The 15,483-nt window shown below is 32.5% G+C and overlaps 1 protein-coding gene across 1 annotated transcript; it reads right to left on the bottom strand.

Moving 5' to 3' along the window:
* Positions 1-214: 214 nt before the first annotated feature.
* LOC143561956 (ubiquitin carboxyl-terminal hydrolase 15-like) lies at positions 215-5,560 on the bottom strand. The gene is made up of 14 exons (XM_077049905.1): positions 5,382-5,560; positions 4,563-4,960; positions 3,744-4,104; positions 3,362-3,662; positions 3,146-3,285; positions 2,887-2,975; positions 2,667-2,752; positions 2,416-2,572; positions 2,184-2,307; positions 1,916-2,073; positions 1,738-1,822; positions 1,390-1,602; positions 1,241-1,302; positions 215-778 (listed from the first exon to the last, which is right to left on the bottom strand). The coding sequence occupies exons 2-14, from the start codon at positions 4,853-4,855 to the stop codon at positions 217-219; spliced, it is 2,631 nt and encodes an 876-aa protein (XP_076906020.1). The 5' UTR covers positions 4,856-4,960; positions 5,382-5,560; the 3' UTR covers positions 215-216.
* Positions 5,561-15,483: the final 9,923 nt, after the last annotated feature.

Here is a 15,483-nt window from a genome sequence, read left to right as displayed (position 1 = left end):
TAACTTGATATAATAAAGGTGTGCATTTTGAAATAAAAGTAACATGTTGGTGCTAACCATATACCAACTTTAATCCAAAGAAAATAATAACTCTATAAATCCAAATGCCTCATTTACATAACAATTGGAAAATTTGAAGCACTAATACCTACCACTATTCCAAAAATCTTTCAACAATAATTTAAACCACTTCTACATACCATGCATGCATACCATCTATGTATATAAACCACAATGGTTATGGTTATGGTTACTACAACCACTACAAGAAAAAGCTTCACTTGAAGAACAACTAGCCTTCTCTGTATTATGTAATCTATAAGGCGGGTTACCCGTTTCATAGCTTTTCAAAACGGATCTTTTCTCCTCATCGACGAATCTCGTGTGGGCCCGACTTCTTGAAAACCTGCTACGCGAGACTGTGTTATCATTGAGGTTATCATGAGGGGTGTAAAGGGTGTTGAAGATTGAAGAGATCGGGTCGGTGTTGTTGCTGTCGTTATAGTCAACGGTGCTAAACGAGTCGCGGGTGCTTTCGGTAGTGAAAGACGCGTCGTCTGAGCTTGTGAATATTGACCAGTCGCTAGATGTGGCGTCTGAAAAGTCAACGTTTGATGGTCTTGTGTAGTTGGGATGGGTTCCAGTCAAACCTCCTTGGAAATATGTTGACTCTTGGTGGTGATAGAAGGTTGACTTTGGCGGTTTTGACTTTGTAAAGCTGGAAGCTTGGTGTTTGGAGTGTTTCCGGCTGTGACTTCTCGGGGGACGAGGGGATGATCTGCAAGAAACATCAAATATTTTCTTAAAAACTGACTAGTAACCGAAATAAAAGACAAAACCAAACCCAACCCAAAACGTCAGTGTGGTTTTACGTTTTCTAAAAAACCAAATTTCCGGCTCGGTTTTGGTTTTGCATCTAAAAAAACCGAACCGGTATAAATGCTTAAACGGTATAGCCCAAAAAAATTTTGCCCAATTGCCCAAATATATAGTAACATCTTATCATTAATTAAAAAAAACTTTAGGCACAAAGTTTCAAGCCCAAATTCTTTATTTTGGGCCGATTTTCTCGGTCCAAAATTTTCAAGCCCAAATGGCCAAATCGAAAAAACCGAACCAAACCCATTATGGAAACCGATATAATCGAACGGTTTTCAAAAACCCAAAAACCGATATTTTGGTTTTTAGTTCGGTTTGAGCCCAAAACCGACCGTACACGCCAGTAAACTAGATTGTTTACCTCATGTAAAACAATATGTATGCACCTTCTGACATCACCTGGTTCAAAGACACTCGGTGAACCTGCAACTCAGGAAGACGTTTATTGTGACTTGAAGAACAAGAAAAAAGATAATAATTAGTATGTCATAAAATTATGAGGTTAATCACCTGAGAATCATCTATTCTTGACCAATTTCCTTGAAGATCTTTCACATATGATATATAGTGACCGGAAAACGATGCATTCATTGTGTCCAAATGCACCACAACGCCATAAAGCAAGTATAAAGGAGGAATGTCATCTTTTCCCGTCATAAACGGGATCATGTCCAACATTTCAGGATACGCGATACACTTATTTAACTTTCCATAATTGCCCTCCTGATAATAACCGAAACGCTAAATCAAAATCTTTACAGAAACAATAATTCTTTAACGATGATGCCAAATTACTCAAAAAATGTTTTTCCATTAATAGAAAGTTATGTTCGGTGAATAAAAAATGAAGTCAAATACCTGAAACCTCTTTAATACAATTGTTAATACATTTGGAGCTTCATGTATAGCCAATTGCTTTCGAGCCCGAACATAAGAAGCACACCTTCAAAATAAAAAATTTGTACTTTTTAAATTTCAATATAAATAAACAAGCCCAATAAATATATAAAGGTTTCAATATAATTAAGCAACAAACCTTCCACATCTATACATGTTTTCTCCATCCAAATCTTCCGGGCTTGTGAATTGGGTTAATGCATCTTCTAAAGAGTCGACCCGTCCATATATCTCTAGGGTAAGGTCCATAAAGTTCTCAAATTTATCCGATTCATGATGGCATTTTAGACATTCGACCTAGTATTCAAAATAATATATTTTAGTCAATTTGAAAAGAAAAAAAATATATGCCTGCTACATTTGTTTTTTCGGAAAGTAACCCATAAAATGCAAGAAAGACGTTCCACCTTTGACCGGAGTTGACCACCAAAAGTATGTTGAATAAAAGTTGTTTCTTGCAATAGAGGATCAACTACATCTTCCCCACCCAAACCCTCCAAACATATAGATTGCATCGTGGTGATCAAAAGCCTAAAAAACGAAACATAAAAAATCAGAACTAATATTAAATATGTAACATGAACTTCAAATTGAAAAGCTTTAAGATTACAAAAATGGTGTTTAAAAGCATTAACCAACCTTAAAAATTCATGTGCGTCTTCTTGACTTCCGTCACCAATTTGGAAACTATTACTTCGCATATGCAAAAGGATGTTGCTAAGAGACAACGGCTCGCTGCTTAACATCATCACATAGTGCTCAAGTTCACACATTAGGCACCAACTTTTTGCACAACCTAATGAAAACAAGATAAATGATAAAAAAAAATGAATCAATGAAATTTATAGTCCAAATTTAGTTGAGATGTTAGAATGAAAAGCACAAATTACATTTTCTTGAATGTGATCTATGAAGCAAATAGATAGTCAAAGGTTTGGTAGTCATCAAGCATTGCATCACAGCATTTGCATAACAACTGCAAGAAACATAGTTAATGAGGATTAAATGTGTTCCTAAACGAGATAGATTGATTATTGAGATAAATGTAAAATTACCAAACTACCCCTAACTTTAAGCAAATAGATAGGCAAAGGCTTTATGGTAAAGTACCTATTTCCACAATTTATAAGTCCCCTTGGAGAAAAGTCAAACGCTTCATACTCAAAGTACTTCAAAAACTCATCATACGGAAATAGCATCTGAAATTGTGAAAAAGTATTACTTTAGCAACATTCAGTATAAATGACGTATTGGTGGGCCCGTGAGTTAACAAAGGCCACTAAACCAGCATAAGTTGATTGGGCCCGGAGTCTTCCCTGTCGAGTATCAAAAATATATATAATGAGGTGCAAAAGGTAACTTAGTTTACTTTTATTTTCTTATGCTTGTCACCGTTGACTTCTGAAGTTTCCACTCTGCCATGCTTTGTTGACTTCTTTAGACCAATCATCTTCATAAAACCCTTACTAATGATGCCACCGCCTTTTGCATTACTCATTTGTGAACCATCTGCAACATGTCATATGAAAAACAGGATTATACTTTAGCTAGATAAAATCAAAATTCATGATATCCTGAAGCTTACCCGGCTCATCAGCAATTTGGCCCGAATTTTCGATTCTTGAACACGTTTGATCGTTTGAGAATTCCACTGTTGATTTTTCTAATTTCTGCAATTTGCTTCCAGAGGAATACGATCTTGATTTTATCATATTACTCTTCTTCGGTGGGCATCTCTCTGTTTCCATATCTAACGATTGTGCACCATTTTGACCAAACATTATCGAGTCATGTTGACCGTTTGACTTTATCCCCTCGTGCTTCACACCAACAATATCAGCATTGTTTCTTTCTGGAATAACTTCTTTTGAATGACTCCGTTTGGACTGCATTCACCAATTTTACCATAAAATCATAAAAATAGTAAAATTACCATAAAAATATATGAAAATAAAATAAAAACTCACCTTATGTCTTATATAAGTTTCCTTAAATGGTGTATTATTATCATATGAGGTGGAACATGTGTCGGGTACCGAATCTAACACATCAGAATCTTCTCTTGAAACTTCCTTATTACTTTTGTAACGGTTTCGTTTATCTGAAGATTTTATTTCTGAAACAGGCCCACAAGATGCCTCAAAAGAATCATCTATTTCATGCCCAATATTGGAATTTAAGTTTTCGGTTATCGGTACTTGTTCATTAACGGAAAATAAGTCATCATTTGATGCTGATTTAGGAGACGAACATCCACTATGAACCTCTAATAGTTGACACTCATGTTTATGAACTTGCCTCCAATGAAGTATTTGACACTTGCCCGAACTGCATGAATGTAATGAATTAATAATAACAATAATAACAATAATATAATAACAGATTACATAATAAATATTAAAAAAACACCACAAATGACCATCTTTTTAAGCGAACCAAACAAAAGTTTGCTTATATTTGTTTATTTAATAAGCAAACGAACATGAACAAAGAATTTTGTTCATTTAGTTAAACTCGATCGTTCATCCATGTTAAATAACTTTTTAGGCCCAACACATTGTTGTTCGCATTAACTTTGAATTAGTTTTAGCTCAGTTATGTACTTATGTTCTTTCATAGTTAAGTTCATTCTGTTACATCCATGAAATATTCACTTATACTGTTAATGAACAAACATAAACGAACATGAACACGTACATTTTCTTAGCGAACGAACACGGACATGCTCCGTTCGGGATGCATTATTCAAAGCAAATGCAAAACACAAACCGTTGAATTAAACGTACCAATATCGAACCATTTTGCAGCGTGCGCAACGAGTCGTCGCGGGATTACAACATCTAGCACATTCATGAAATCTATTAACAACCTTCGACACCGACACAACCGGTACATCAACAGCTGCAATCATACACTCAGCCCTTAAAGATTCTTGTGCAGCAATCTGAGCAAGAACCCTAATTTTATCTTTCTTTCTTGAAACCTCACTCCATTTTCCCAACAAAATGTAAGCAACAATCGGAAGCACAACGAACACTAAAAATAGGCCCAGTAAATCGGTTTCCTTCGGATGGAGCATGGCCCCACCAGCATACTCATGTCCAACTTCACCCCACAAACTGTTTTAACCGAATCACGAATCGGTTATATTCAAGATTCTTATATTAATAACAGATTAAGCTCACTGCAAATAAAGAGAACTAAATTAGAGCATAAATCATAAAAACCCTTAATTTAATTTGGAAAAAAAACATATTCTTGAAGTACAAAAATGGTAAACAAGTATCCATTTGACCTAATTTTTTATTTGGGCTTTTCTTTTTTAGGGAAACTAAAAGAAATAGATAACTTCAGTTGGAGGAAACTGAAACTGAAACCTAAACAAACAAGTAACAATCTTTCCAATAAATCAGTAAACAATGGCATTTGGCATAACTTATCTAGGGTTAAAAATTGGGCAAAACATATAAAAATCAAAACTTTAAGTCAAAACTGTAAGAAAAACACAAAACCCAAGATCAAGAACCAAAAACCCAGATGAAATCAAGCAAAAAAAAAAGCAAGAAATGGGTTGAATTTAATTAGGGTTTTGATAAATTTTGTACCTTTTTTTGCTCAAGAACAAGAAAATCTAAAACCCCTTCTTTCTTCTGCAAAAGAATCACAAATAATGTAAAAAGATTCCTTTTTTCCTCAAGTTTCGAGTGAATACATACAAATATTTTGTTTGTATAATTTTCTCTCTCTCGAGTGTATAAAAACAAAATTTGTTAGTAAAATTTACACACACACACACTGGCCATTTTCAGTATTTTGAATAGATACAAATTTAAGGTCTTTTTTGTAATAGAAAAAAATTAGGTGCTTTGCTGAGCTGGCACACAACTAATGGATAATTTTTCTTGACATGGTGGTGGGGTATCCTATGGTGGCCATGTATTGTTTATAAACTTGTAATAATGTCTGCATCATTTTCATATAATTATGATTTGGATGTGACTTATGAGGAATGATCTTGATGCCCAATTCCCAAATCATGATTTTATTTGGATTGGCTAAAGCAACATCCTACTTGTAAATAAGCCCCTATTAATTTTATTGATTTGAGAATTATAGGGCTCTTTGTCCACTCATGACCACACCTAGAAGTATAGTTGAAAATTTTAACAGGTTAATTAAATAGAAACCGCAACGTCAATTAAATAGAAACCGCAACGTCGTCACTAACAGTACGATATAACCGGTTAGTAACTGATGGTTAGAAAACTGTTTGGACTTTTGAGATAGAAATCGATTTGGACTTTTCAAAATTCCTCTTTCATTTCCAGCCCTATAATTTAACTAAAAATTAAATTTTATTCTAAATTTGTTCTCACTTCTAAAAAAGTTATTACATCTCATTCCCATTCCTATAATTTAACTAAAAATTATATTTTTTCTAAATTTGTTCTCACTTTTAAAAAAAGTTATTATATCTCATTCCCTGTATATATCATTATTCAATTAAGTAATACTATTTTATTGTTTATTTATCATTTTTTTTCTAGTTCTTCTACTCATATCCATCAATAAAAAAATATGTAAAAAAGCACATGGGGGATAAAATAGTAATGAGCAAATTGAGATATTAGTTTGTTTTTTTGTCATAAAAACATGAAAGATGGGATATGAACACTCTTTAATTCTTTATAAAACTCTTTTTTCTTAAAATAAAATCTTTTCTGCTGACATATTTTATTATGTTTCATGTGAGTCTAAGTAGGGAAATAGCACGGTATCTTGAGATATTTGGCAAAGTAGATCAATGACATCCTAGAGACTAGACTGGTGAGTTGTATTTATTTTATAGTGGTGACTTATGGTATGGTGCGCGATATATAAATCTAGTAACAAGCCCTACTTTTGGGGTTTACAATTACGCATGTCGTAAGCAAATTATCACATGACGTATAAAAAAGATAAAGCATGTATAAGTACTGGCTAATTACAAATTCAATAATTAACTACGTAAATACGCATAGTATATAATAATATACAGCTATTACATAATTATGCGCGTTAAATTAAAAGTGTTATAATTACCTAGCATATGTGTGTAATTATTGCGCATAAATAAAAATGCGTTAGATCAAAACCGTGCTACTTGAGCGGCAGGGCCGTCTCTGAGAATTCAAATACCTATGACGAACATAAAAAAAATGTCCATAAGCCCTAACGAGTAACGAAATACATAAGATAGTTTTTTTAAACGACATTAACATTATAACAATAAAAATAGCAAATATATAGTAATAAACTCAAATACAATAGTAGCTAACCTCTAACCGATGATTCGTGAAGCTCTCATAGCATTCTTGACAGCAAACTTTTTTATTGCATCATCTCGTTTTCTTTTTTTACGCTCAAAAGCTCCAGATAATTGTTTAGGAGGCATATTCCTATTATTTGATATTTCAAAACAAAATTATTAATTATACTTAATTATACATTATACATAATAGTATAATACACAATTGTACATTTGTACTTATATACGTCAAATCTATATTAAAATATTAAAGAAATCAATATATTATATATATTATATAATTAAATAACTAATGAATAATACTATAATAGTTAATAGTTATATAAATCAAGACAAAGTGATTGCATTTGCATACCTACCTAACTCTTAAAGACCTCTGTCACTCCGCCTCCGTACGTCCGTCACCGGCTCACCGCCTCACCGGTCTCCGTCACCGGCTCACTGCCTCACCGGTCTCCGTTCGCATCTTCCCTTCTTCTTCTTTCCTTTCTCACAACCAGGTAGGTCACAATTAGTCAATTAGGTTTTATATTTTGGGCTGCCGGCTACTCGACCGTGTCTCCGTTAGTCCGTCCGTCGGCCTTTTACTTCCTTTATCTGCCGGCTACTTGTTTTGGAATTCAATCGCCGTATCCGTTCATAGTTATTATAATTTTTTTTTATTTTTTTTAATTAATCTGGGCCCAATACCACAAATGGATTATGGTAACACACAAAAATTAGACCCAATATGTAATAAGGGGATTAATATTTATTTCTATTCTATAAAAAAAAATTTAAAAATATATATATACAAAAAAATATATAAAAAAATTTGTGCCCCGGAAAAGTAGGTGCCCCGGCCGGTTGTCCGGGTTGCACCACCCAAGAGCTGGCCTTGTTGAGCGGCTGCCCCTTTCGGCACCCTTTTAGAAAAAAAGACGCATGACGCTATATTATAACGCCCTTACATAGTTAAGCTTTGTGTTATTTTCTTCTTTCATATTTAAATATATACATGAAAGATTGACGACATTTGTAAATATCTTACAATGCTAATAAAAGAAAATGTTGAAGCTTAGGTGTTAACCCCGCATTTCACCTAATTCCTAATCTCTCATCTCATTCATTCTAGCTATTCATGAGTCATGGATCAAAACCATTTTGTCAAATGGGTTATAACATAGTGTGGATTATATTCATTATTGAATCAAGTGTCATTCTCATACCTAAGGTTTGACTAACCACACAACTTTAGTAACTTTTTTTAAATTTCTTGCAAAATCAACATCTGGTGTTTCCAAAATCATGTTATTTTAGTAGTTTTCGTTAACCATGTTTGTTTTTTCCATTAAGTCTACATTAAATTAATTCACAAGTATTTTGAGAATCACAACTGAAATAACAAATCTTATTTATCTTTATCATTTGACAAAACCCGTGTAATACACGGGTTCAAAAGCTAGTATAATTATATATAGATGATTGACGTTATAATTTCCCATTATTGGTGGGTATTAATTTTTCAACCCAAAAAGGTTTATAACAAAAACAATAGTTAATTGCAAATATGGTCATGTGGTGGAACCCTAAATGCATGTTTCAATCCCGTGGTGTCATTTTTGTAGATAAGCGTCCTGTGGTCAATATATATATATTTTTTTTCAACTAAGACTCCCTCCGTGAACCCAAAGTTTGGTTTTCAATGAAAAGACCATTCTATCTTTGCAATTTGCAGCCCTGTGGTTTTAAATACATTCAATTTGGACCTCTGTCTGTTAACATATATTCCCTCTAGCGTTTTAACCAACCGAATGTTGATTTTTTAGGGTTGACTATCTTTGACCCGTTGAACTTTAATGTAAGCTACTTACTACAATCTACTAAACATAAGTAATCATAATCTTAACTATCTAAAGTAATTATTTGTATAAACTTAAACCAAATTGACATGAAGTCAAACATTTACATAGTTTGACTCTCCTAAGTCAAAGTTTGATTTTACACAATCTTAACCAACTGAAACACAAGGTGCACACATACATGTATATACATTCAATACACACTACATATAGTTTGACTTTCCAATGTCAACTATGACTTTACATGTATTAACACATATAGATACATGCATACAAGCATACATAAAGATTAATTTGACATAAGTTATCCGTATTAGATTAAGTTAACATAAGTGAATACATATTACACATTAGTGGTTATACTAACATAACCAAACACCTAGTAATTACATTAGTACCAAAATACAGAATTCTTTGTTTATCAAAACACCTAATTGCTACTTATTATAAATTATAAGTGCTAATTTAACCAAATAAAACTAAACACTACAACAAATCTTGTCCACCTGCATTGAAGTTTATGGTGTATATCCTGTTCGGCCAGGTGGACACCAAAATCACCATATCAACGCTTAGGTGGCTCCATTACAAATTGAGCAACATGGCAGCTACAAGGAACAAGCACGGGCACAGACATGAACTTGGTTAGTAATCGAAGTAATCGCATCTACAATTTTACATTTCATAACTCAAAATTGAGACCCGATTCATACCTGAGAAAAGCCGGGTGTTGGGCAAAAATGGTTATTAACCATGCCATTACGGTTAATTGAAGACGAAGAGATGGCGACGACGGCGAGAGGACGACGGAGGTTAGGGTTGTAATTTGCGAATAGGAGGGGCTTTTATTGAGCCGGAGGTTGATATATTGGGTGAAAAGACATTGATGTCCTTGAAATTAACAGACGTTATAGCCGTTAGTTAACGGCTGGGCCCGATTACAAAAAAATGCTGACCATAGGGCCCATATATGTAAAAATAGCACAACGAAGTTGAAACCTATGTTTGAGGTTCCACCGTAGAAACCATATTTGCAATTAACTCTAAAAACAAACTATTTATGAAACCAAACACATAAAGACAAGGATGCTAATGATGGTTACTAAAACCTTTTGACAAAGTAATCTTGCATGTGTCTCATTCATATTTTGATCACATGTCACTTTCAAAGCGATGTCATGTGAAATCTTATCTTGTGGAGTTATGTTACCAGCCGGTCGATTATATCTTCTTTTCCTAGAAGATATAATATCTATTATTAGGCACAAGTGACGTCCAGTTTTACACACACGTTTATATATATAAGTGATAGCCAAATAATTGAATAAATAAAGTTCGAATAATACATCACAGATCACCAAATGTTACGTTTATAAAACATGATTAAATAATTATAATCAAACTATTAGTAAGTAGTAAAAGATACATCAATATATAAATAAGGTCTAAGATTGCTATTTTATTATGCTCTATCGTCATATATTATATTACTAGTTTGAGCCCCCGTGTTCGGGGTTTATTTAGGTTTTTGTTTTTAATCGTTTTGCTATTTAATATTTTGTAATGATTTAACTTAGTTTTATTTTGATTTAATATGTATATATTAGTTTGTTACGTCCATTATATTTTTAACGTGTGGGCTATTTCAGTTGAGATTTTGTAGTTTTTTTAGATTTTTAACGACCGAACATAAACGAACACAGACATGTTAATTTTTTAAACGAACAAACATGAACACAAATATTTGTCTTATGAAAAATGGGGCGACTGATGTAGGTGACGGTGATGGTTAATAAATGAGAGGGGAGGTTGACGCGATGGGTGATAATCGGAAGTTAATTGGTGATTGAGAGGATAAACCGACGACGGAGAATATGTAGAGGAGAGAAATCAAATTAGGGTTTGATGATAAAAGTGTTTCACGAATAAATGAGATATAATAACCCGTTCAAGGACTATCCGGGTTTGGTGAGACCAACGACCCGCGGAAATTATTGTTTGATGATTAAGAGGTTACTTCACAAATATATGAGATGTTATAACCTGTTTAAGGGCTTTCCGTGTTTGGTAAGACCTATGACCCGTGGAAATTACTATTTGATTATGAAAATGTTTCACAAATAAATGAAATGTTACCCATTTAAGGAATATTCGGGTTTAGTGAGACTAAACCCGCGAATTCGAGTCAAACGCATTAAAAGCCTTAAATCATAAATCAAGCAATCTAGTGACTTAAAAGAGAGTGAGACGCAACCTAAGTGTGACACATAAGATTTTTTGAATGGCATTTATATAGATAGGTAGATAGATTGTAATATATATTTTTTAATTTTTCTCAGTTCTTATATACATGTAGCTGTTATGATAGCAAGTACGTAATATTCGATCATGAATAAATCTAAAATGCCAGTGGTATAGTTGACTATAAGTGAAAGCAATAGTATGCTCAACTTAAAGCTCGAGGCATGTGCTTCAACCTAATGTCATTGTCATCTATTAATGGTTTTCGTGTAGCTAACAAATCATAATGAGATCGGATCTAAACATATTTTGTTTTTAGTAAATGTCCAAACCAGTCGGTCAGAGTGACTAGTCGCTTAAGCCAATTTATTTTATTTTATGTTTTTTAAATTTCATAAATTAGTAGTTTGTTAAATTACTCACTTTACTTTTAGGGCGTGTTCGTTTCACAAAATGTAATGAAATTGGAATTGGAATTTACATAGGATTTGGAATTTGAAGGAATTGGATTTGGAATATTAACATTCCAATAGGAATTGGAATTAGAAGGAATTGAAATCCAATTCCATTCTTGATGTGTTCGTTTGACAAATGAGTCGGTTTTTTTAAATTTTAAAAAAAAATTTAACGAGGATGACGGCGGAAACATTTTAGTTTTTTTAGATTTTTTGTTTTTTGTTTATATTTTGCGTTATGATTTTTTTTATTTTTTGTTTTTTGAATTTTTTTTAGGAGTTTTCTATTAAGATCAAAAACCTCTCAAAATAATAATAAAAAATTCATAACTCAAAATATAAATTTAAAAAATTTAAAAAAACTAAAACGTTTTATTCGTTGTCCTCGTAAAAAAAAAAAACTCGAGAAATAATTCCAACGAATTCACTTGAATTCCTCTACATTTTGGAAGGATTTGGAATCCCTCTATTTAAAGGAATTTGAAGGAATTGAATTGCAATTCCTTGACAACCGAACACATCAAAATGGAATTAAGATTCCAATTCCAACGAAACAAACACGCCATGTCATGGGATTTTAATTCCAATTCCCTTGAATTCTCACAAATTCTGTGGAACGAACGCGCTTAGAGAAAAAAAAAACGAGTTGGTCTAGTGTATGCGTACTACTCATCGAACCTAAGTACGAAATTGGCATGCTTCATAAAGGACTCGTACAGTCGTACGACACGAATATATTTATATATGCGTGTATGTTAAGTTAGATTGTTACGAATTCACTTTTCATCACGACATGTTTAGTCGTGTACCATAAATGTATCAGAATTAACGAAGCAAATTTCTTCATAAATATGCGAAGTTATAGCCAACATAAAAAATTCAATATTGCAAGAAACAAATGTTTTAATAGGTTTTGTAATACCTGTCGTGTTTGAAAGAATTAATGTTGGATACATGAGATGTTTTAACATAAAACAAATGTGTGTAATAAACCTAAGAGCCCAGTACTATCTGTGGCCCATATTATTGTGCAGCCATCCAGCCCATCAGGCCTCAGTGGATATTCCGAAATCAGAACCCATCCAAATATCCAGTCCAATTGTCCAAATAGCATAAATGATTCTCGAGAAGTTAAAACCGGAAAATCGAAATTCAAAATATTTAGGACGGGTGTTTAGGTATGAGATCATGGTATGAAATTTTTTGATGGCTTGGGATTAATAGCATATCATATGATACCCACCAGATTATCCGAAATCAGTTTCATACGTGTTTACGCGCATCAAAATGGAATATATATTTTAAAGTCATAGAAGTTCATAATACCAGTATCTTGAAGTTGTTATAATCATGCAAATTTATTAAAAATATATAATTGTTATATGTGAGTATTTGATATTTTAAGTTTAGTTTTGTGGTGATGTTAAGACCGTCTTATATTAGAGTCATAATGGTTAACTTTTAACTAAATACGATTTTAAACAAGTATACCTGGTACATGTAGGGAAACACCACTAGCCCTGACGAATAATAAGTAATCGTCATCCAATGTATATGATATGAGACATGATTTTATAGTTGGGTTTGTGACTGTGTAAAGGTTAAATAATGCCTGTCATCTTTATGAATTATGGAAGTCAAAGTGGAAACTATTTTGGCCATGCTTACAATCTTAAAGGGTTAAATCAAAGCAACATAATGATGATAGGATAAAGTTTAAGTCATAACTAAAATTATTACTTTTTTAATTATCACTCGCTTTGAAATACACTTTCTGTTTTATCAAATCACTGATTTCTTGTACCCATAAAATTCTTTAATCTGAAAGTGATACATTATATCATACACGATAAGAAAGACATCCAAGTCATACAAAATCAAAAACTAACGATGCGAAGCCAAATTAGCTGCCAAAAGAATAAAAGCAACTGCAGTGAATTCAGATCAATGATCGAGAACATTTTATCAGAATAACTGTCATGTTATGATGAATGATGATTATTAATAATTATGTAACATACAAACTTGTCTATTATAAAAAATAAACAAAAGTGAAAATTAAAAAAAGAATTATGATCGCCAAGAGTGAAGTTACTTATTTGATCACAAGTTTGTTCATCATTCATATGGTCCAAAATAATATTATTTTGATACATATAGACAGGAAAATGCATAGGCATGTGCTCTGGTGGTTATGAAGAATAGTAAATGATGTGTCAGTTAAGTACAATTACTACTGTTGTTTAGATACATGAAAAGAAAACTATCGAACACGTGGAAGTCCCCGACAAGGGAAAGTGCTTTATGTTATGGTCTTTATTTATGAATTATTGTAACATTTTTATTAACTATTTAGTTTTAGCTTTATTATGATTAACTTGCTAGTTTCTAGTTTAGGGTTGTAGTAACTAAGGTTGAGATTTGGGATAGATGGAAATGTTGGCTATGTAATTTCGGTAGTATGTTTGTCTGGTCCCAGCTAGCTTTTTAGTAGGAGGGATCGGTGTATTTTTCGTGGAATGATATTTGCAGTTTAATAATAATAATAATAATAATAATAATAATAATAATAATAATAATAACTAAGGTTGAGTCGTTGAGATAGTTTTAATCATGATGTACATGGAGTAAATTTACTAGTGAATTACTAATGGTTTGAATTTTGAGCTAGTACTTTCTTTTCTTTGTTAGTAAGATTGGAGCTGCTAAATAGCTAGTAACTCGAAGCTCAAGTTTTCAGATTAATAGGATTTCAAACGGCACTGGTTCATTTATTTTCGAGCTTGAATTCAACTTGTGAACAACGTATTTACACCCACATGAGAATCCCGAACAAAATTGTTTAATGACGACTTTGACATCCACATGCATACGTTTGGCTTGACAACAACATTTGCACGATATGCATATATATAGTTTTGGTAGGGGAAATGTCTCTACATGCAAATGTACATGACTACATGTCAATGAAAACGTACGTAACATAATAAAGATATCAAATGAGTGGGGACAGTTTAAATGGTCGTATGGCCGTTTTTTAAGGAAAATTTTAAAGAAAATAATAACAAATAAAATTTTTTAGAAGTTTAAACTTACCCGTATTCCACATGTTTAAAAAATAACCTAATTTCTTTACCAATTACAGCCCAAAAATACACACTCAACCAAGATTTTGATAAAAATTAATATATAATTTTTGAACAGCTTGTGGTGTTTTGTTTGAAAATAATATGACGTCTACGTGCTAGTTTTCATCTCATATAGAAGCATCTCACAAAACATAAAAAATTATGGTGACATACTAAAATAAGAAGACGAGTTAAAATTAGAATACTCATAAAGCTATTAGAGAGTGTGTTATGATGAATATATGTTCACGACGTGTTATTTGTTCTTTTTTATGTCGTGTGCTTAGTAACAATTTGGTAAATTCGAAAAGCAAAAAACAAAAATCATTCTAGATGGCCGGACTTAACATGGGAAAGATGCAATGCTTTTAATTTTTATTTTATTATTATTTTTACGATGAAATAAAAATGGTTCCTTATTTCATCATCAAAAGTATCATTGTGACTACCATCATGGATTTTGTGATTGCTAGTAACTGAGCCTTATTAAACCAAATTGTTTTACAATCATCATGTTCAACCACCACATCATGACATTAATCAACCAAACATAGATCCAACATAATAAACATAGTTAAACAGATCATTGTACCATGATGATCATCAAACTCCAACTGCAACAAAACATAGACTTTTAGAACAAAACCAATACACCACAACATACCCAAACATAAACATTAAACACAAACATAAACATAAACATAAACATAAACATAAACATTAAACACAAACAC

Source organism: Bidens hawaiensis, unplaced genomic scaffold (genome assembly GCF_021521415.1).
Source record: "Bidens hawaiensis isolate Kalapana, Puna unplaced genomic scaffold, B.hawaiensis_p1.1 tig00020887_1, whole genome shotgun sequence".
Lineage (NCBI taxonomy): Eukaryota > Viridiplantae > Streptophyta > Magnoliopsida > Asterales > Asteraceae > Bidens > Bidens hawaiensis.
This window is presented reverse-complemented; position numbering and strand designations above follow the sequence as displayed.

Excerpts from the sequence above, each read along its gene's own strand:
- LOC143561956 (XM_077049905.1), bottom strand. The coding sequence starts at position 4,855 with ATGCTCCATCCGAAGGAAACCGATTTACTGGGCCTATTTTTAGTGTTC. Across the intron at positions 2,308-2,415 it reads GACGCACATGAATTTTTAAG|GCTTTTGATCACCACGATGC; the intron begins GTTGGTTAATGC and ends TTCGTTTTTTAG. Across the intron at positions 779-1,240 it reads TACATATTGTTTTACATGAG|ATCATCCCCTCGTCCCCCGA; the intron begins GTAAACAATCTA and ends TGTTTCTTGCAG.